This window comes from Durio zibethinus, chromosome 6, assembly GCF_047325235.1.
Source record: "Durio zibethinus cultivar Kanyao isolate XHJ-2024 chromosome 6, ASM4732523v1, whole genome shotgun sequence".
NCBI classification, from domain to species: Eukaryota; Viridiplantae; Streptophyta; class Magnoliopsida; order Malvales; family Malvaceae; genus Durio; species Durio zibethinus.
The window spans coordinates 26,451,712-26,472,732 of NC_143167.1; the positions used below are offsets into that span (position 1 = coordinate 26,451,712).

General features: G+C 34.2%; 3 protein-coding genes across 4 annotated transcripts; 1 reads left to right on the forward strand and 2 right to left on the reverse strand.

The window, feature by feature from the left end:
• The first annotated feature begins 1,071 nt into the window (after nucleotides 1–1,071).
• On the forward strand, nucleotides 1,072–5,613 carry LOC111284629 (adenine nucleotide transporter BT1, chloroplastic/mitochondrial-like). The gene is made up of 3 exons (XM_022873406.2): nucleotides 1,072–2,667; nucleotides 4,638–4,799; nucleotides 4,877–5,613. The coding sequence occupies exons 1-3, from the start codon at nucleotides 2,119–2,121 to the stop codon at nucleotides 5,348–5,350; spliced, it is 1,185 nt and encodes a 394-aa protein (XP_022729141.2). The 5' UTR covers nucleotides 1,072–2,118; the 3' UTR covers nucleotides 5,351–5,613.
• A 1,003-nt stretch (nucleotides 5,614–6,616) lies between these two features.
• LOC111284630 (uncharacterized protein At2g34160-like) lies at nucleotides 6,617–8,819 on the reverse strand. 2 transcript variants are annotated; one of them, XM_022873408.2, is made up of 5 exons: nucleotides 8,583–8,814; nucleotides 8,156–8,204; nucleotides 7,765–7,827; nucleotides 7,608–7,672; nucleotides 6,617–6,894 (listed from the first exon to the last, which is right to left on the reverse strand). In XM_022873408.2, the coding sequence occupies exons 1-5, from the start codon at nucleotides 8,709–8,711 to the stop codon at nucleotides 6,805–6,807; spliced, it is 396 nt and encodes a 131-aa protein (XP_022729143.2). In that variant the 5' UTR covers nucleotides 8,712–8,814; the 3' UTR covers nucleotides 6,617–6,804. The 2 variants fall into 2 exon arrangements, with proteins under 2 accessions (XP_022729143.2, XP_022729144.2); XM_022873409.2 differs by lacking the exon at nucleotides 6,617–6,894 and adding an exon at nucleotides 6,913–7,319 and having other exon boundaries at nucleotides 8,583–8,819.
• Nucleotides 8,820–11,486: 2,667 nt separating this feature from the next.
• On the reverse strand, nucleotides 11,487–18,784 carry LOC111284741 (cellulose synthase A catalytic subunit 1 [UDP-forming]). The gene is made up of 14 exons (XM_022873626.2): nucleotides 18,562–18,784; nucleotides 17,834–18,029; nucleotides 17,547–17,728; nucleotides 16,913–17,033; nucleotides 16,638–16,824; nucleotides 16,075–16,341; nucleotides 15,588–15,933; nucleotides 14,779–14,916; nucleotides 14,551–14,676; nucleotides 14,001–14,213; nucleotides 13,637–13,901; nucleotides 13,102–13,298; nucleotides 12,663–13,013; nucleotides 11,487–12,520 (listed from the first exon to the last, which is right to left on the reverse strand). Exons 1-14 carry the CDS (start codon nucleotides 18,640–18,642, stop codon nucleotides 11,933–11,935), a joined length of 3,258 nt encoding a protein of 1,085 aa, XP_022729361.2. The 5' UTR covers nucleotides 18,643–18,784; the 3' UTR covers nucleotides 11,487–11,932.
• Nucleotides 18,785–21,021: the final 2,237 nt, after the last annotated feature.

The following is a 21,021-nucleotide window of genomic DNA, read 5'->3' on the forward strand; positions in this document are numbered from 1 at the left end:
GGAGGTATTTTAATGGTCTCGGTGGATCGACCAGGACTTTTTGTCTGTTCCGATCCTTTAAAACTTGTGGCTAACTCGATTTTTCAACCACGCGCCCCGCAATTTTCTTTATATATATATATATATATATATATGTCCTAGTTGATCTCAATCTCTCCATTGAAGAGTCTTACAGGTGCTAAACAGACATGACGTCGATCAGATTGGTATTGGCTTTCTCACTTATCATCGCCTTGCTTGTGTTAACATCTCAATCTCTTCCAACTTCAGCGGTTGATGATGGAGGTGTCTTGATTCCATCCAGGGGATCAGTACTACTGCAAAGCCAACCGGTTAAAGCTGGGGAGAAAGTGGCAGATAGTTCGGAAGAAGATGGCCTTAGTAGTTCAACATTTCAACCTAGGAAGCTCGGAGTTCATATCAAAAAAGCAAGACGTGGGGGCTTAGCTAGAAGTGCTGGTGGAAGAACTTCATCATCAGCTGGTCCAACGCCATTGTCTTCTTTCCATATCGCTTCTATTCTTGGCAGCTCTTTGTTCCTTGGTCTCATCCTGTTGTAGAATTCTTTTTTTATAAGGTTCCTTCATCTCCTCCAATTCGTCGAATTATGACACTGTTATTTCGCAATTAAATTCAGGTTTGAAATCTAAAGTTTAATGTAAAATATTGTACAGTTGAGTTCCTCTTTATTCTTTTAATTAAAGTTTTCGTGTTGTTATGGCCGCTAATACTTTGTTATTTGCTATTTATTTTTCATTTCTAATTCATTTACAATCAGGTTCTTTATAATAATTAATAGAAGATTTGCTGAAAATTGAACTTTAATCTTCATTGCTTGTTATTTCGGATTATAACTTTGTTTTTTTATTTGCGATGAGATTTCAATTTGATTTTTTAAATGTGAGATGCAGATATTACCATTGAGTTAAATACTGTATATTATCAAAACTTTAATTGTGCATGAGATAAAAATTTAATAAAATCTATATCCAATAAAAAATTATTTGATTGTAATTGTAATTTTTAACTTGTAAAGAACTTCAAAGAGTGAAAATTTTTTAAATGCTGATTAAATCAAAACTTTTATACAACTATATGAAATTTTTTACCACTTGTGAAAAATTCCTACAGTCTATTGCTAATTACTGTTTTTGGTTTTCACTTTTCATACAAAAAACAAAATTTCAGTATTGGGCCAACTTCCCATAGGTAGCAAATGGGCTTTCTTCTGTTGGGTTTAGGTCAAAGTAAAATAAAATGAACAAAGTCAGCACATTGTCCAGCAGAGGATCATGCTTTCTTTGCCTTGTAGAAATCGAGTGGCGGACTGGAAAGTGAAAGCAGCGAGGAATTTGTCAATATCTTGGAACTGGATAATCGTTATAGAGCGGTCTTGTGGGTCGTAAAAAGTCCTGCTATTATTTTCAAATATATATAGCTCTAAATTGGCTTAATATCACTGCAAAAATATAAAGGTAGCAAAGCCAGCCAAATCAATGGGAGCCAAAGACAAATTACTATAAAATTTTATTATATTCATTCATTGTCCAACGTTTAAAGCACGTCAAATTACTGAAATCTCCAAAGCAACAGGAGAGAGAGGAGAGGAGACCACCTTCAGATTCACTCCCATTGTTGGATTGTAAGTACAAGATAAACCTAACACCTTTGCACTGTAACCCACCATACCAAAGCAACCCTACTATATATATATATATGCCTATTGAGTTTTGACAACAGTCACTGCCATTTCTAAAAAGAGGGAAAGAGGAAAAGGGAAACCTTGAGTGAATCAGATTCATTCACCTACCCTCCTCTCTTCTCTCTCCCTTCTTTTTTTTTTTTTTTTTTTTTTTCATTTTAAGGATTCTAAATTTTCGATTTGTATCTTGTTTTCATCGACTCTTCTCTTTGGATTTCTTCAAAAAAAAAAAAAAGATTTTCTCTTGTATTCATTTCTTTAAGCTGAATCTTTTAGGCACCCATTTGTACAAAACTGATCTTTGCTTCAAAAACACGCACAATTCTCTTAAAACAATGAAAAAACGGATTTGGGTATTCAATAAACCCTAGAAAAAAGACATATTTTATAAAACTTTTCAAAGTTTTTTTTCCATCATGAGCAAGAGAGGAATTCAGTTGTTTGACGATAAGAGAGATGGGTTTTTCTCCGTATGTGATTTGGGGTCTCAGTGGTGTCTCGAACAGAACAACTTTTATCCAGGCGGCTTATTTGCAAGCGTTGGTCAAATGGGAATAGGATTTGGCGTTTCGCCAAACTCCCCAAATGCCCGTGACAATGGTGGAACCAAAGCTCCGTTTTCCGATCTATTTGTGAAATATTTACCGTCACAAGATGAGATTCGGGTTGTTGGAGTACCAGAAGGTGAAGCAGCTTTAAAGAAGAAAAAGAAAGTTGGCTTAAAACTGAAAATCAAGGTTTCTAATCCTTCATTGAGGAGGTTAATAAGCGGTGCCATAGCTGGGGCGGTTTCAAGGACTTGTGTCGCGCCATTGGAGACTATAAGGACGCATTTGATGGTTGGGAGTAGTGGGAATTCTACCACTGAGGTGTTCCATAATATAATGCAGACTGATGGGTGGAAAGGGTTGTTTAGGGGTAATTTGGTTAATGTGATTCGAGTTGCACCAAGCAAGGCGATAGAGGTATTAAATCCCCTAATTCTTATTGTTATATTTATTAATGTTATGCAGTTTGCTTGTGGTTTTGTGGTACCGGATATTGCTATGTTGGTTAATACTAATTGCTTGGTTTTGAGCTTTGTGGTGTTCCTTTTGCAGTAAAGTATTTTGGTTCCTTTATATGCTAGGTTTTTTCATATATGAATGATTCAGATTAATATTGTTTCAACGTTCTCTCTGTATTATTGGATGCAGTTATATACTCAATGCGAGTATGGGACGCCTTTTTAGCTTTATGTTTCTTGATGTCAGCCTTTCTCATGTTTGTTACTGTGTCTTAGTGCATATCCTGTTTTCTCTAGTGCGTTTGTAAACTGACTTACTGCAGTTGCTAGTTTTGTGTTTTGTGTTTTATTGTTGTATTGGTGTTTCTTTATAATTTCATTTTAACAATAAGGCTCTGTCCAAGCCAAAGTATAGATTGTTACCTTAAATAGATCAAAGTGGTAGTTTTCTGATTGATTGGATTGGGAAACCCTTCTCCATGTACCTTGGCTAAGCAATTTGATAAAGAAACAGTAAGTATATTGGGTGCCAACCAATTTGGGACAGAACAACCTTGAAATAGTAAAATATAATGTGTGAAAAATTGTGGTGGCCCCAGGAATTTGATTTTTCATTATCTTACTGCTTTATTTTTGCAAGTCATCATATGGCTGGTTAAGCAGAAGAACGGAAAAGAAGATGAACTTTCATCCTAATGAACATTGTGTCTTTATTTGCACCTTTCTGCTCCTTCAAAGCCATATCCTCTGTTAGTTCTCACTGAAAAATGTTCCATGTTTTAGTTAATTCTCAGCTAATGATGTCTGCTGTTGTTGTTTCTTTCTTTATGTTTTTGGATCTTGCTCTCATTCTCTTCCTCACAAGTTATGCTTCAGTCAAAAACTGATTATATTTAAGATATCTTGACAAACATCTATGTGCTGCCAATTGCTACTATTTGGTTAGATATCATGTATTGAATATGTAATTGACTTTAGTCTAAAAAAAAGAATATGTAATTGACTAAAGTTAGTCCCCTTTATGGTTCTAATCCTCCTAAAGAATGAACTAATTGTGTAAGGAGATGGCCAAAACCATTGAAGATGTAATTTTGCTAAACATGTAGGTTAATGTTGATGGTATCAATTCTATGCTTCAATTCCTATTACCTTTTTTGTTGTTTAGTAAATCTTCTTTTAGTATAATGTCAATTCTCAATGGTTCAGTAGTCCGGTGGAAACATGTACTATGATCCATATCTAGGTTGTAAACAAGCTTTTGTATGTCTTTTTCTTCTACAATTTTCCTTCTTGTTTTTTATCTTCTCAAAGATTAAACTTTTAAACAGATGAAAGCGGTGTAGAAGACAATTATTGGTGTCATTTTTCATAGACCACTTGTTGATGAACATTGCTGTCATTAGTTCTATGCTTCGTACTAATTTGTCATCATTGGTTATGCTTTTGTAGTTTAATTCCTAAACTCAATTATATGGTAGAACCCTGTTGCATGATTCATATATAGGTTTTAAGCAAGCTTTTCTAAGAGTTCATCTGTGCTTGTGTTATTATTATTACTAGCCTGAGGGTTGTTTGGTTGTTGGGTTGTTTCAAAGAATAGTTTTGCAAGTTTCGTCCTTGCTATGTATCGCATGAATGCTCATATCTCATCTTGCATGATTCATATATAGGTTTTTTTTCCTTGTTATGGACATCATACAGAACTAATAGAAGGCCTCAATGGTAAACAGGATTTGAGCCATTGCTGACAATTTTTTTCCTGTTTTAAGTCAATAGACCAACAATATGGTAGTGGAAAGTAGCTGCATCTTTCTGGATGTTACAATTCTATGTTTTATTTTATCTAGAAACATATTGTTCTTCTTTAGTCAAAATGAAAGTTGCAATTATTCCTAACATGTTCAAATACTAATTCCCTATGTACTGCAGTTATTTGCTTTTGATACTGTGAATAAGCAGTTGTCGCCCAAACCTGGGGAAGAACCAAAGATTCCAATTCCTGCCTCATTAGTTGCAGGAGCTTGTGCTGGAGTCAGCTCAACTTTGTTGACATATCCTCTTGAGTTAGTTAAGACTCGATTAACCATTGAGGTAAATATAATCTAAAATTTTTAATTCACCAAGAAAAAATGCATTTTACTTATATTCGAGATTTGTTAATTTTGCAGAAAAATATGTATGATGGTGTACTTGATGCTTTCTTAAAAATACTGCAAAAGGAGGGCCCTGCTGAACTTTATAGAGGCCTTGCTCCTAGTCTCATTGGAGTGATTCCTTATGCTGCCACTAATTATTTTGCATATGATACTTTACGTAAAGTGTACCGTAAAGTTCTTAAGGAGGAGAAAATTGGTAATATTGAAACACTTTTAATTGGATCACTAGCTGGGGCTATTTCAAGTAGTGCAACCTTCCCACTTGAGGTGGCTCGCAAGCACATGCAAGTTGGAGCTCTCAATGGAAGACAGGTATACAAGAATGTGCTGCATGCACTCTCAAGCATTCTTGAACAAGAAGGGATTCATGGTCTATATAAAGGTTTGGGTCCTAGTTGCATGAAGTTGGTACCTGCTGCTGGGATTTCTTTCATGTGCTATGAAGCATGCAAAAGGATATTGGTAGACAAAGATGAGGAAGCATAGAATTTTCTCGTTGAAGTGAATAAACTAGTCCTTTGGAACAGAGGAATGAGCTGGCATACATTTTAGGTTCTTTTTTTTTTTTTTTTGATATTTTTCTCCTGCTGAAATTTTTCTGTTGAGAGCTCAGTTCAGGTAGCGGCATTTGGAAGGTTAAAAATGATCTTGAAAGTAAGTTTATTGGCATACAGTTTTCTTTGGCCTTGAAAATGAGACAGATAAGTTATATTTGAAGAATGATGGACTTTTAGTGTACTGTCTTACAACTTGTTCAAGTGGGTAACCGTTTTGATGTTTTTGTGCCAGTCCATGAGCTTATCATGTCTTCCACTGTACAGAAATTTTTACTCTTTTCACAATTTTACTGTATAATTTCATTGACTGCCTGGAAGGGAAACTGCAATGGAAATTTAGAAGCATCTTGAAAACGGTGGCCACAATCACCATGGCTTTTTTTCTTTCTTAAAAAAACACTTTCATCTACTTACGTTCCTTCTTTATCTAGGTTCTACTTATTTCGTCTTGGAAATAATAAATAAAGTGTTAAAAAGCCGATTTTGAAGCGATTGTAATTAGCATGTTCTTAGGCTTTCCAAATTGTGTTGCGTTCTTAGTGTTACAAGGGGAAAAAAAACACAAAAGATATGGAAAGGTACTGTTTATTATGCGGAAAATGACTTTTCAGAAAATGTTATTGATGTGCTTGTTCTTTGATCAATCATCAGCTGCACGTGGTTTTCGAAGTAACTGAAGAGACTAGGGTGGAAACAAAAGAAACAGGGCAGGCAAAGGAATTGAGACAGGTATTGGGGTGGAAATTGCATGCAAGAAAAGATGCTCTGTGGTGTTAATTGGCTCGGAAGAAATATATGCACATGGTCGAGATTTTTTGCTTGCTGGCAGAGTATTTTGAAAACTTATAACTGTATAAGCGGGGGAATAAAATGGAGAATAGATGATGGAGTGAGAATAAGCTCCGGAATGATTGGTGGGCGCGAAAAATGCCTTTTGCAACGGTTTCACTCAGCCAATTCCAAAGAATTTGGTTGAACCTGACATGATAGCCGGGATCTGCAGCTAGTTTCGCAGTTTTTGACACGAGAAGCTCTAGGAAATAAAGGCCATATTTCATTGCCACTCGTTAAACGGTACTAGGAATGGCGATTTTTGTACCAGAATAAGCTGAAGACTAAATGAAAATCCGTAAATTATCTAGACAGAAATCAATCTATAAGCTTGAAGAGCAAAAGTTTCAAATGTTCGACCATGTAAGCAAAGGAATTAGCAACAAATTTGAATTTTGAGTAACAAAGGGCCATTGTATTTTACAAAAATTCCTAAAAATATCGTCACAGGACAGTAAGTAAGCTTCATTCCTTACACCCAAACAAGAAAAGAACTGTTAAAAGTGTCCACAATCAAGTAAACACAAGCTAAAAGTAAAGGAACATCTCATCTTAGCTCTGCTCCTCATTATCTAAGACTTCCTCGGCAGCAGCTGCCATCAACTCATCAAACTTCTCGGACTTCCCTAGCAGAATTTCAATCTACAAAATAATAAACTCCATGCTTTCAGCCTCTCAACATTAAGGTCTCGGTCAAACATTTCATGAAAATATAAGAGAGCGATATGATTAAAAATGGACCAAACTTATAGAGGAGACTTTTACTATACCAACATAACTCACCATGCCCTTCATACTAATACAATAATCAACCCAGATCAGACCTAACCCTCTACACTAATGATTAAACTAAACAAGTTAAATGGTGGCAGCACCTTTCCATACATGCAGTAGAATAGATGTGAACAACTGAATATGCATTCCTATTAACAGAAATTATTCCAAACACTAGGGCCTAAAACTTTTAATTTGATCAAACTGCTAAATATCATGAGTTCCATTATGGATTACAAGCGAATTTTCCAATCCTAATACCCAAGGAGGCCTTGAACAACAAACACCAACTCCTACAAATAACATCAGACACCATTCAGTAGGTTTGAAATGAGCAAGTATGACAGAATAATAAATTGTTGTTTCATTCCATTTTACTACCCCACAAATTAATAGAAATCAAGTATCATCACTTCAAAATAACCAGAGGCTCGATTTCATAGCTATTTATTTGATTGGCCTTACAGACTTACAAAAGAATAGAACTCCTATTTCTGAAAGCATTGATTTAAGTCTAATGCAAGCCACCTGATGAATGTAACTTAAAAGAAAATTAATATTATATCATATTTGCCACTTACTTTTGCTTTTTGAACTGGCCGTCCCCCTGATTCCTCTCTCATGTCAACCGTAGAAGTCATGATTTCTGGCATATGATGCATACATCATGATAGTAAGTTTGAATTCTCAACATGAGATCAAAGCTAAAAGGAGTTTTGTTAAGGGTAAGAATCTCACTTTTCTCAACAGCAAGCCCATTGTTCTTCAATATCTCGGCAATGGTAACAACTGTAGCAATAGCTGCAGATGGTATTTAGAAAGAAGTTGTAAAGAAAAGCAAGAGCGCAAGAGATTTTTTTCCAACATTCTACATTAAGAGCGATCTGCATTGTAACAAATCCATAAATTACATGCCAAAAAAGATGTACACATAGAATGTCAGTATGTCAAGCTGATGTGCTCTATTTCTACCTAAGTGTTATAAATTCTTTAGGTTAACGTTGCAAATCATAAAGTTAATAAGAATAAAATGTTAACCACACAGAGTTGAAGCTATCAATTAAATCAGCTGAATTTCGAAATTCATTCGGACAAGAGCATGCAAATAGCAAGAGCAAAGAAAGAATACCCATTCCAAGAGCAGAGAGTTCCACCTCATTGTGTTGCTGCATGTACCTCTGCCAAAACGGAGCAAAAAAACTGCTTCAATAACTAAGAAATATCTGCTTTTATTCTTTTCTTTTTTTTTTTTGTTCTTACAATTCCTATTTGTCACTTTTCCAAAAAAAAGGACACTTGTAATTTTTTATATCAAGAAGACAAACATCCAGCAATGAAACAGAATGATAAAAAAAAAAAAATTATCCTAATACAGTTGAAAAGAAAAATAAATGAAGACTCTAAAACCATAATATTAAACCTATCATTCCTTATGACTAAAATAAAAATAGCATACTAGAACCTTCTGAGCAGGCAAACAGATCACCAAGAGAAAGAGAGAGATTTGAGAAAAACCCCAGAAATGATAAATAGAGGAAAGGAAAGAAGAAGTAAACCTTGGCGAGATTAACGTAGAAGAAGAGGGGTTTTTTGGTATTGGAAACTTGGATACGGTTCTTCTTGTTGTTGGAGGCTGATGAATCCGCGATGTTCAAGTTGTTCACCCCCTCGGTTATCCCCTCCATTCTTCTTCTTCTAGAGACCCTAACTCTCTATCTGCTCAGGTCAGCTCAGCTTAGCTCTCACCACCAAGGTAAAGGGGAGGCAAAGGCTCAAAAACCCTTGAATTCAATCCACTACTATTTATTGGGGTTTTTCCTGCTTGTATTAATTTGTATTTTTTGCACCCTAAACGTCATCGTTTCTATTTGCTTAAGATTGGGCTTATCTGGGCCTGCCCTGACCCTTTTCTCTCTATTTCCCAATAAACGTTTGTTGATAGGGAATGGAAATATAAAACAAGATAACATCCCCAATATCATTTTATTATCTAATATATATTGTAATAATAAAAAAAATATTTCGAAAGATAAAATAAAAATGAATACCACACATCTCAAATATTTCATTTTTTTTAAGTAAAAAAATTGCAATATGTAAAAATAAAAAATATTATTTTTTCCACAATAAAAAAAGATGAATGAATCTTAACTAAGTTATGAATTAACCCATAATTTTAAATAAAATCTTTTACTCGTTTCATCTTCAAGTCATTAATCAATTATTTAGATTTATTTTATGTTTTCCATTAAAATCTTTAATATTAAATCAAAACTATAACGTAATAATATAATACTTATAATTGAGAGAAAAAAATGTATTTACATTGTAAAAGAGATTGTAAATAACTTGAAAAATGGATGATCAGATAATCATTATACAAATTTTAAATTTGATGATTTCTATTAAGATTTTAGATTTTTTTTTTTTTTTGTTCAACTGGATTCTTAAAATCAAGGGAAAATTGTTCTGTTTCAATTGGAAGTAATATACCTTTGATGAAATATTCTTCACAAAAAGGTTGTTGAAGAGGAAGGTATTTGATAGATTGTTGACAGAGGCTAAAACGAGAAAAACCCTAAATCCAATATAAAGAACGAGTTTTTTTAAAAAAAATTAAGTAAAAAATATTTATTCTTACAATTAGAGATTAGTTGAATAGGTTTTTCTTAAAGAATGAAATTGAAAATAATAAATAAATAATAATAAGCAGGAAACACAATCAGTTACTTACATGAATAATATAAATAGTATAAATTTATCTTTTCTCAAGTTGTAAAGACTCTTTCGAAGTTCATTATCTCTTAAATAAGAAAACTGAAAAAAAAAAATTTAAAATAAATAAAAGAGGAATACAAGTTCTGAGGAGCCAATTAAGAATGGAAGATGAAACATCCTTGACTCAAACCATGAAAGACATAAAAGAAGCATAACTAAAGGTGACAAAATGGGCGGAGGGCCCATGGCACAACACAACCTAGCCTATTATGGGTCGTGCTAGCGCAATCCATTTTACTATAATAATTGTGTTGAGCCAGATTAGACCCTCTTAATCATGTCGTGCTAAACTGATCATTTTATGGCTCATGGACTGGCATAGCACGGACCCATGATTGGCCAAGGGTTGGTCCACAACATAAGCCTAGCATGGCACGACTCATATTTTGTTGATAAAAATATACATCAATTAATTCTTTGAAAAGATCTATTCATTTTCTAATAAAATGCTCTATTTTATTATGGTAAGATAAAAAAGATCGATTCACGTTTAAAGGGATTGACTTATTTTTTTAGAAAACTCATAAAGATTAATCGGTTGAATGTCAAATATCACTAATAAAAAAAAATTGTACCATTGGAAGAAAATAATAATTTATATCATTGGAAGAAATACTTGTAAAATTTATTTTTTTAATTAATTAATCTTTGTAAATTTTATATATTCATAGTAAAAAATCATGTAAATTATGTCTCCTATTTTTTTTATAAGATGCCACTAAAATAAAAAATATATATAAAAATTTTTAAAAAAAAATTATTTTATAATTTATGAATAAGTATGATACGATTTATATTATTATCGAATTATAAATCATGCTAGATCAAGATTTTTTTAATAAAAATTATACTTGACACGATTTATATTTTTTTTGTTTTAGGTCAATCCGACCTATTATAACGTCGTGTCAAATATAAAATTATGTTGTATCAACCCATTTGACCCATTTTATAATGAATAATTAATTTTAAATGATTCGATAATTTAAAATGAATATTTGACAACTTAATAATTTTACATAACAAAAGAAGATTGCATATGTGATAATTAACATGTCACAGTCCTAAGTAACAGGAAATAAAAACACATATATATTAGGTACTACTAGAGAAAAAAAAAATCATCCATGGGGTCATTGATTTTTCTATCGGACAGAAAATAATCTTCATCTATAACCATCTGGAAGCATGGTGTCATCACCCATAACAATGTTAATTAGGGATTTGGACAATTGGCATTATGCCCCATTTTATAGCTTATTAAAATTCAATAATTCTATAATCAATTTTGTCAGAACAAGATTTTAATAAAATGAAAATCTCGTAATTGAATCTTTGAGATTACTAGAATGTAACAAGTCTACATCCCAAAATTTTCAAAGTTTTGATATTTGATGTAATTAATTTATATAATTACTTTAAAAATAACATCCAACATATTTAAAATTTAAAATTTAAATCCTAAACTTAAACCTCAACACCCGTAGCTTTTTCCTCTATCACAGCTACCTCTATTATATATAAAAAAACTTACAATTATAATATTTCATCAAAAGGGTTTACCTAATAGGGAAGGGTTGGCCGAAAAAACTGACAACCCAATTTGTAAAATTAATAGTTTGTCTCTGAGACCACCCAACTTCGGCAAAAACAGTGTTAGAGCTTGAAATGCGCAGGAAATATCACTGGAATCCAAACTTTAAGTCATATATTCTTTACTCCATTCTCATATGAATAATCTAATAAGAATTTCCACCATGACACTGAAGTAGGAACTTGAAAAAGAATAGAAACAAGTCTCTTTTCACAGGATTGAATGAAAAAAAAATCTCTACTTAACAAAAAGAAAAAAAATTATACAAATACACAACATCAAGATCAAACTTAGGTCCGCATCACATAAACATCTTCGGACCATTTGCAACACCTCGTAGAAGAATGAAAGGGAACAAAGGTTCTTGGTCTTAGGTCTCCATCTGTCATACATTATATAAATTCATCCAGGCATACAGTCACAACTTATATCATGCAGGTGGCTGTAACATCTTGATTTTCTTCTGTTATATACAAGATAGCCAACTTTATGGAGAGGCAGCATATAACGCAACAAAATGATCCCAAAATGAAACTAACAGTTGATGCCACATTGACCTTTAGCAGCAGCTTTCGTAGCATCAGAGGTGAAGGGGTCGATCCGCACCCACAGCAAGGAGAAGATAGAAGCGAGAAGAATAGACCACACGATGACAATTGTAGGGGTACGATTTTGACGACCCAACAAACCCTTCAAGAAAGGATATAGATGGGCAATAACCCATATGGCAAAGAAAAGCTTGCCAAAAAGTGGACCCCAGGATTGGTAGCCACTGTTTATTGCATACGACACACCAGCCACAATACCCACCAGGTTCACAATGAGTACCGTGGTTGGAGGAATGAGAAGGGATGTCCATTTGAAAACATAAAGCTCTGCAAAGTCACCATCTTCGTCAGATGCCTTTGAAGTGACAGTAAAGTTGGTATCAATTCCAGCAAGCACTTTCAGAAGACCCTGGAAGACAGCAAAGAGATGAGCTGATGTCCCACCAATGACCCAGAATTGTTCATTTCTCCACCAATCTTCAATACTGACACCACTCCACCTAAGCTCTAGTATTCCAGTAGCAAAAATGGAGACAAAAAGGAGAATGAACCACATGCTAGCGAAGTTGCTTATCTGCATAAAAATTGGAGGAAAAACATTAGTGCCTGAAAATTTCTAAAACACCGGAGGAAAAAGTTTTTGGAGGATTGCAGGGTGAAGAATGTAAGAGGAAAGTCAGTTATCGCAAAAAGGCGAAGCTATAATAATCACTTACCTCAGGAATGATAAACTTTCCTGTCAGAAGGCAAATGGCTGGAAGCATACAGTAAGCAAGCAAAGGAATAGAGGTGAGGGGATAAACGATGGTGTTAATGTATGCCAATCTCTCCAGAAGCTTCAATCTTCCATTGTAACCATACCATATGGGGCAATGCCTGCTCAGCAAAATCTCAATAGAACCCAAGGCCCATCGAAGAACCTGGTTCAATCGGTCAGAAAGATTGATAGGAGCAGACCCCTTAAATGCTGGACGAGGAGGCATGCAATAGATTGATATCCACCCCCGAGCATGCATCTTAAACCCAGTCAAAATATCTTCCGTAACAGAACCATAAATCCATCCAATCTGATTACAGGGAAAAAAAAAAAAAACCAAGTTAATGCATATAAAAAGGGACAGTGGCTTAGATACTACTAAAGGCCAATAAACAGACCTCTTTGCCCCATTCAGTCTTGTCCTCATAGCCACAACTAATAACATGGATTGCTTCTTTTAACAGACTTGCAGGATTGGTTGATGGAGGAATGCCTCCTTGTTCCATGAAGGTAGCTGCAATAAATACTGGGGACTGACCAAATCGCTTCTCTAAACTCTTCTGAGACATAAGAAGAGACCTTTCATCATCATATCCTGCAGAACACAATGAATTAAGTTAACACCACACGGAGCATGGACATTCTAACACTACCAGTCGTTGATTTCATCTTCATCCTCAACTTAATCAAAATGGAAGATCGAGGATCCAATTAATTTTATACTAATGAGTTTCTGAGTGATATTGAACAATGTTGATGTTGGAAAAAATAAGATATAATGAAATTTTATAGCAGCCATGCAAACAAGCAAAGTCCCCATGCTATTTCATGAATAAACCAAATTGATAGGATCTAGTGCAGGTACAGAGCAAATGAAAATCTATTGTAAATAATAATCAGAAAATAATACAGTAGATTTTGGAGAAAGCCTACCTTCAACACCCTCCTCAATGTCTTCCATATTGAAAATAGGGATGGTGGATTCAGTTCTCTTAGCTGCCCTTTTCTTGTCGATATATTTTTTATTCCCACTCTTCCCCTTCTTCCTTGAACCACAACAACTCTTAACGATAATATTTGGTTCCAAATCAGCTTCGGTCAAAACTGGATCATACCCATATAGAGCCTGCCTGTTGAAACAACAACCAGTTCCCACATAAACTGGACCTTGGATGCCATCAAACCCTTTCAAGTTAATCTGCAAAATAAAAGTACAGAATGAACTACCATTATCTATTAACTAATTAATAATTGGAAAGAAATTCTAACTAAGGATGAATTATTAAGTGCGCCATACATCAAAGAACACAATATTCCTATTGGCATATCGATCGTGCAAGTCAATGCCATCAAAACGTTGAGGGAACTGCACATAGCATGTTTTCTTTCCAAGGACAGGATCCATCAAGAAACACATTGCTTCTTTAAGAGCTTTACTGTTATTGAAGTAGTGATCACAATCGACATTCAACAAAAATGCCCCATTGGTAAGGACAGCTGAAACTCGGATCTGCGAATCAACATATAACCCAGATTAGAAAATGAAATTGATTCTAGCCCTACAAAGTTGTGTGTACCAAAGATCTAAAAGGATATTCCTGATGAAAAAGTGGCATACATATCTATGTGACACATTCCGCAGTAAGGAATATCTAGCAAAGAGACTATGGCAGGATCATTGCAAAGGTGTGCATCTAATCATAAACATTATGCCCTAAAACACTTCGGTAACATGACGCATTTATGATATACACTATCATACAGAGTGCCCCAGCAAGACCAGAGAACATATGTCATGACTTAAGGGAAACATAGTGAAACAGAAAAAGTGCTGAGAATGGGCATACCAAAGCATTCATGGCTCCAGCTTTCTTGTGGTGTTGGAAGCCAGGTCGCTTCTCACGAGAAACATAGATAAGGCGAGGCAACTCATTTCCATCAGTATCAAGGCCACCGCTGTGACCTAAAAACACCTGTTGTTCCACAAAAAATACATCAGAAAATGGAAGGAACCATGATAGTAAATAAATCACAGAGCCAATTTATATAAATGCAACTCAGTAGCAGGATAATACTTGTATCATTCCCGGATGATCTCTTGGATTATTTCCAGGCCACGGTGTACCATCCTGCATTGTCCAACCTTCTTCAGGCATTTTCTGAGCTTTGGCAACAAGGGCATTGATCCGCACCTTGAATTCTTCATATTCTCTCTGTAGAAAGAAAATTTCATCTTTTCCATGTTAAGAAAATGTGACAAACACTTCTTGTTTCTGGATTAATGGAAAGCAGTAAGAGAAAGAGAAATCGCTTTAGATTTTATTGATCTAATATTCTAAAAGTTAACCTTGTACTTGGGTCAGTACCCTCTTGATGCCCTCTGGGATTTGTTTCTTCAGTTTTTTATTTATTTAATTTCTGCAGTGACTGACTGCAAAGCAAAGGTATTATGGATGAAGGCATGGCCGTTTAGAGCAAAGCTCACCAAGAAATACCCGCAAAAATGGCATTTACTTGAGCAATCATCCAAAGGTCTACCATGTCTAATAACTATTTTAATAGGTCCTTGAACCATGTTTCACAGGCACTATGCTTTAACAAATTATTTTCTTCCCTGTCACCAATTCAAATGGTCTTATATTTTACCATTCATCTTAAGATAAAAACCACATTTGCATCATGTTGAAAGAAATTTAATTCTAGGTTAACATCCAAATTTAACCTAAATGCTTTTGAGGATAGCCAGACCAAAAACAGAAAAATAAAATTTTGTAAAATCTAAAAGTGTCAGAAATCTTATGCGACAATTAAAGAACTTCTCTGGAATACATTTAATAAATACCCAACAACACACATAAGCATAATTATGTATCTTTACACTGACCTTCATGGCACGGCGCTCCTTCACAAAAGAAGGCTGTATCTTGTCCTTTAGGTAATCGATCTTTTGAGCAAAATAAAACTCAGGAGCTCTAGGCTCAATGTTGTGCTTCTTGCAGAAAGGCACCCACTTCCTTGCAAACTCTGCTGTTTCAGAAAGCGCTTCAAAAGTCAACATAGCTGAACCATCATCTGAAACATAGCAAGCTACTTTGTCAACAGGGTAATCCACTGCAAGGATTGACAAGACAGTGTTCGCTGTGATAAGTGGAGGCTCTTTGAGTGGATCCACTGTACTGACGAAAACATCTACAGGGGCTAGCTGTGATGGTTCCCCTTCCCGGTCATATCTAGAAAATAAAGCCAACCACTATTAGTGGTATGATAACAAGCAATAGCACCACTAACACAAGCAGCCACAGAAAGAGAGAAAAAAAAAGAGTTTTTCATCCACATAAGAAAAAATCCATCAGCAAAGTAATAGAACTGACCTTAAAGCTAGCCTGTCAAGGAAGGTCTCACGATTGATGGGATACCATTTTGGAAACTGATCCAGAAGCCAAGATAGAGCAAACCAAATCTCACAGATTACAGATGTTAGCCACAATGGATATGCATCTTTCACTGGATGAGTTGTACGATATTGCAAGAAAAAACCCAAAATGATAAGCCGGAGAATGATCACAACACGATAAGGGGTCAAGTGAGACGAAGAAATAGGCACCACACGACTTAAAGGTTGACGGCCATCATCAGCCCTGTGGTACAATAACTATCAAACTTCAAAAACAAATGCACACATGAAATGCATAGATGAGAGCAATTGAGTGAAAATCATATAAATTCTTTCTACAAAACCAAAACTTGCACCAAGAGATAGAAATATAATAAATAGCAACACCCACTCAAAAATAAAATGACCAAAAAATGAGAAAAAAATTGAGATGAAGAAATATCAACTTGATGTAAATTGTAAGGCAATAAAGATATACAATAGCACTCAAGGGAACAGAGTAAACTAATTTTAGTTTTATTCTAGACAAGATAAACTCACGTTTGCAACTCCTCCCCATTTGAACCAGTTCCTTCTATATCTCCCCTCCCTTCAGGGTATCTACTGGTCATCTGCGTCACATTTTTCTCCTGTTTGAGTTTCCAGCTTTCAACCCTTTCCTTCCAATCGACGTTCCCAAGGCCATAAGAATTCAAGTCCTTTGTTGGGTCCACAATTCTCACCGGGACTATAAGAAAAGATGACATTATCAACTGAGATCATAAACCCCTTCCAGTGAGAAAAAAGCTTGTAAACAAACCCAATAACTTAATTACCTGGCTGCCTTGGATCAATATAAGGAGATGAACTAAGATTCTTTTCAGAAGGGCCCAAAGGACCTGATGTTGTTCGCACAGATTGATTGTCTGGTGTAGCGCATGGAATTTCTCCAGAAACCTAAAAATGGTGACCTATAAGTAAGCATGATTGAGCATTTAAGTAGAATAACACAAAAGCAGAGGAATCTTCAATCTCATATTATTAATCACTAGAGAATGTAGGAGCAAAGCTAGTCACTTCCCCAAATACAAAATGCTTTTCTTAAGATTGAATCAAACCAGGCTATACATAAGAGTTCAACCACTAATGAACAAAAGAAATTGCACACTAGCAATGCATATAACTGCTGTGCTGTGAAAAGCTTTAAAAGAAATTTAGCAAGACACTAATAAAACCTACAAAATCAGAAAGCACGAAATGATATTGTCAATTAAAATCTGATTAGGATAAACCACAATGGATGACTTGACTTTTCCAACTTGGATACCGAAACTCAGGAATTGAAACAGCAGTGTTCAACCACCCAGTAGATATAAGAGTGGTATTTAAAGAAGAACAAATATCAGCATCTGTGCAAGCACCATGCAAACTTCATAACATCAATGTGGGGCGAACTGCATAAATGCCTACCGTATGGCCATGGGTAAGAAGGGGTATTGGTTGTTGAGATTCATATCTGGAGGATGAAGAAAGATCCACATCTTCACCCTGCCACTGCCGTCGTGCCTTACTGTGTCCTTGAGCATAATCAAACTCATTCTCCAAATCATCAACATCTTCCTCATCATCATCTCCCTCTACTCGAGGACTCCCTGAAATATTCAGACATCACTTAATTTGCCCATGATAAAAAAAAATTAAAAGCAAAATGATAAAATGGAATTCAAAATAGAAACAATAAAAAAAAACAGACAAACCTTTTTGCCTCTTATATCTAGTCTTGCACTGGGGGCAACACTGAGTCCCATCTTTCCGTTCATACTCATAACAAGGCCTGCAAACTGGGAAGGCACACTCATTGCAAGCAACAAAGACATCACCAGCAGCAGTAAGTCCAACATTATCTCCACAGATCTGGCATGTGTGCCCATTCAAATTCTTCGGCGGTTTGGGCTGCATTTAAAGAGGACAATGAACACTACTATAAATCTTCTCAACATTTGAACATTCCCAAATAGTCATCCACATAAATAACATCAACCAGACACGTAAAACATCTAATAAAATCAAAGCCACAGTAAACTATCGACTTTGAATAAGACAAAGTATTAAGTTCAGAACTTCACCACCTGCTGTAGGGAGACAAACAGAATTATACAGATGAGTTTCTAGGCCAAAGATAAGAATAAAATCTCAAGATCCGATTATGATCACTACCCATTTCTTCAGTTCCTCAGTCAACCAAAGAAAAAACAAAACGAACTTAAGACTGAAAATTAACTTTCAGCCAACTGACATTTAGATCTAAACAACGACTACCCATTTTCTAAATCAATGAAAGGGTCTAAACTTTTAAGCTGAAAAGTCACCTTCCATAATGATAAACTCAGATCCTAACACCACAATGCAAGTCAAATAAACAAAAAAAAAAAAAAAAATACAACTAGAGACTGAAATAAGAAACGGGCAAGCTTAAAACACAAACCCCACTATCAGAATCATGGCGAATCCGAACCAACTCGTTCCTCCGGTGAGACCCGGCCACCATTCCAGCACTTGCTTCCATGAGTTTTTGTTTCTTTACCAGATCGAGAGATAAAAGTGTCAGACGAAAATTTAAGTGTGGGGAGGGCCGAGAAAAGGCTATGGCAATCTTTTCCCGTTCAACAAGCCATCGCTATCTTCTCTCTACTCATTACAGATCTCTCGATCTTGGGCTCAATGCCTTGTCTTTTTATCACTTCTTTTTTCTGTTTATTTTTTATTTTTATTGTCTTTATTCTTTGTGTGAGATGTTAAGATTTTCACCGGGTGAACCAGTTGCTAGCAGCTGCCTCTATTACCTAACTGTGCTCGGCTTTGCTCATTTCGCAACCAATAAGGCTGGCTGGCTCGGCTTTTAGTATTATAGCCTTTTGGCTAAAATAATAAAAAGCCCCTAAAGTTTTATTATTTTATTTAGATAAATTTTTATATTTTTGTTATATTTAAATATATTTTTAATTTTTTTTTCATCCAAATAAATTCTTAAATTTTAATTTTCATCCAAATAAGCCATTATCTTTTAAATTATACATAAGTAAATTCTTAACATAAATCACTTTTTTTGTTTGAAATAAGAGCATATTTTGGTACAAATAATAAAATAAAAAATTATTTGAATAAAATAAAAATATAAAATTTATTTAAATAAAGTGATATAGTTTATAAACTCATTTAGTATTTTAGCTTTTTGATTAAAAACTTATATTAAGAATATTATGAAGACAAAAAAAAACTCTTTTATTTATATTAGGAATTGTTTTTAGAGTAAAAATATATGTTGAAAAGATAATAAAAAAATAATTGTCTTTATAAATGAAAGTAAGAGCAAGAGTGGAGGGGTTTTCCTTTTCTATCATAGGACATCAAAGGAGGAGTTGAAGAAAGGCTTTTAAGAGGCATGGAGAAAGATTTAGTCATGATTATTAATAGTAAAAATATGAGAAAAATTATTTAATTTAAAAAATAAAAATAAAAAAATTATTAAATATATTAATAATAAAATTTTTAAATTCAAGTGAAGTTAATAAGATAACATATATTTTTTAAAATATATAAAAAATTTTAATTAAAAAATATAATATATATCAATTTTTTAATGTCATAAAATAAAAAAAAATTATTTTCAATATATCAAATAATTTTTCAAAATATAAATATTCAAAGCTAGCAGTTTAGCTTAGCCACGGCTGTTAAGCTACGTACTGCTGCTCTGGAACAAAAACTAAACGAACTTAGTGTACCATTGGTTTGCTGATATAAAAATCTACTTCTGTTGACTATTCGCTTAACAACCCAATTATATTGTTACACGTGTTCAACTGGCAGTTAACCAGTTTCTTTCATGGAAATGGACGTTATACATTCTAAAACGTTTTTCTTCGCCGGTAACAGCCTGTACTTAAAATTACCGGTTATTGCCGGTACTCGCGTCTGCCTCTCCAGTGGCTGTCGGTGGACTCAATTTCTCCATGTTCCATTAGACTACATAGGCAAAAGGGCATCACCCGAATTCAATAAACTTCTAAATTTTTAAATATTTATTTTTATCAATTAAATTTTTATTAGAAAAAAATAATTGTGAAATTGAAAACTTAATTAGATAAAAATAATTATTAAAAACTTAATTGATTAAATTTTTTAAAAAAATTTAATTGATAGTAATAAAATATAAAAAATCTAAATGATTGTTGAATATTTTTTTATATTTTAGGCTGTCAACTAATTAGTAAATTACTCTTCAACGTTTTAAAAATATTTCTGCACTTTTTTATTTTTGAACATTGCTAATAGTAATTTTTTTCTACCCTGAATATAACTAATTGATATACGAGTTTAAACGATAGAATATTGTTTTTCTTTTTTTTTTTCTGATAATTAATAGGATATTAACAACAATAGGAAAGAAAGAAAGAGGCTGATTTTTTTTATTTTTTATTTTTTGAGAAAGAAAGAGGGATTCTAACTAGAAAAACCATATGCAAGCAAATCAAAGGTAAAATTATTTGTTGGATCAAGACATGAATTGGCAATTGTAAATTTATTTGTCGGATAAGGACACGAATTGGCTATCAGCCATGGCAGAAGATATTTTTTTCTTTCGTTAAAAACTTTTAAGATTTTTCTTTCGTCACATATATAACTAACGATTGATGGTACCCTAAACATGATTTGAATAACATTATAGGAGTTTTTGCAACTGGTTTGCTGTTATTGCCGACAGTGCGACAGCCTACCTAAATCCATAATAATTTCTCACAACCACTACCATTTGATTAAATACCAGTATAAGCCATTGACCAAATTTTCGACAGATGAACCACCATGCTGAAATGTGGTCTTAATTTAACTAACCCCGTTTGCCAGTCTTGAACCACAGCTAGCTTCCATTGCCATCACTGTG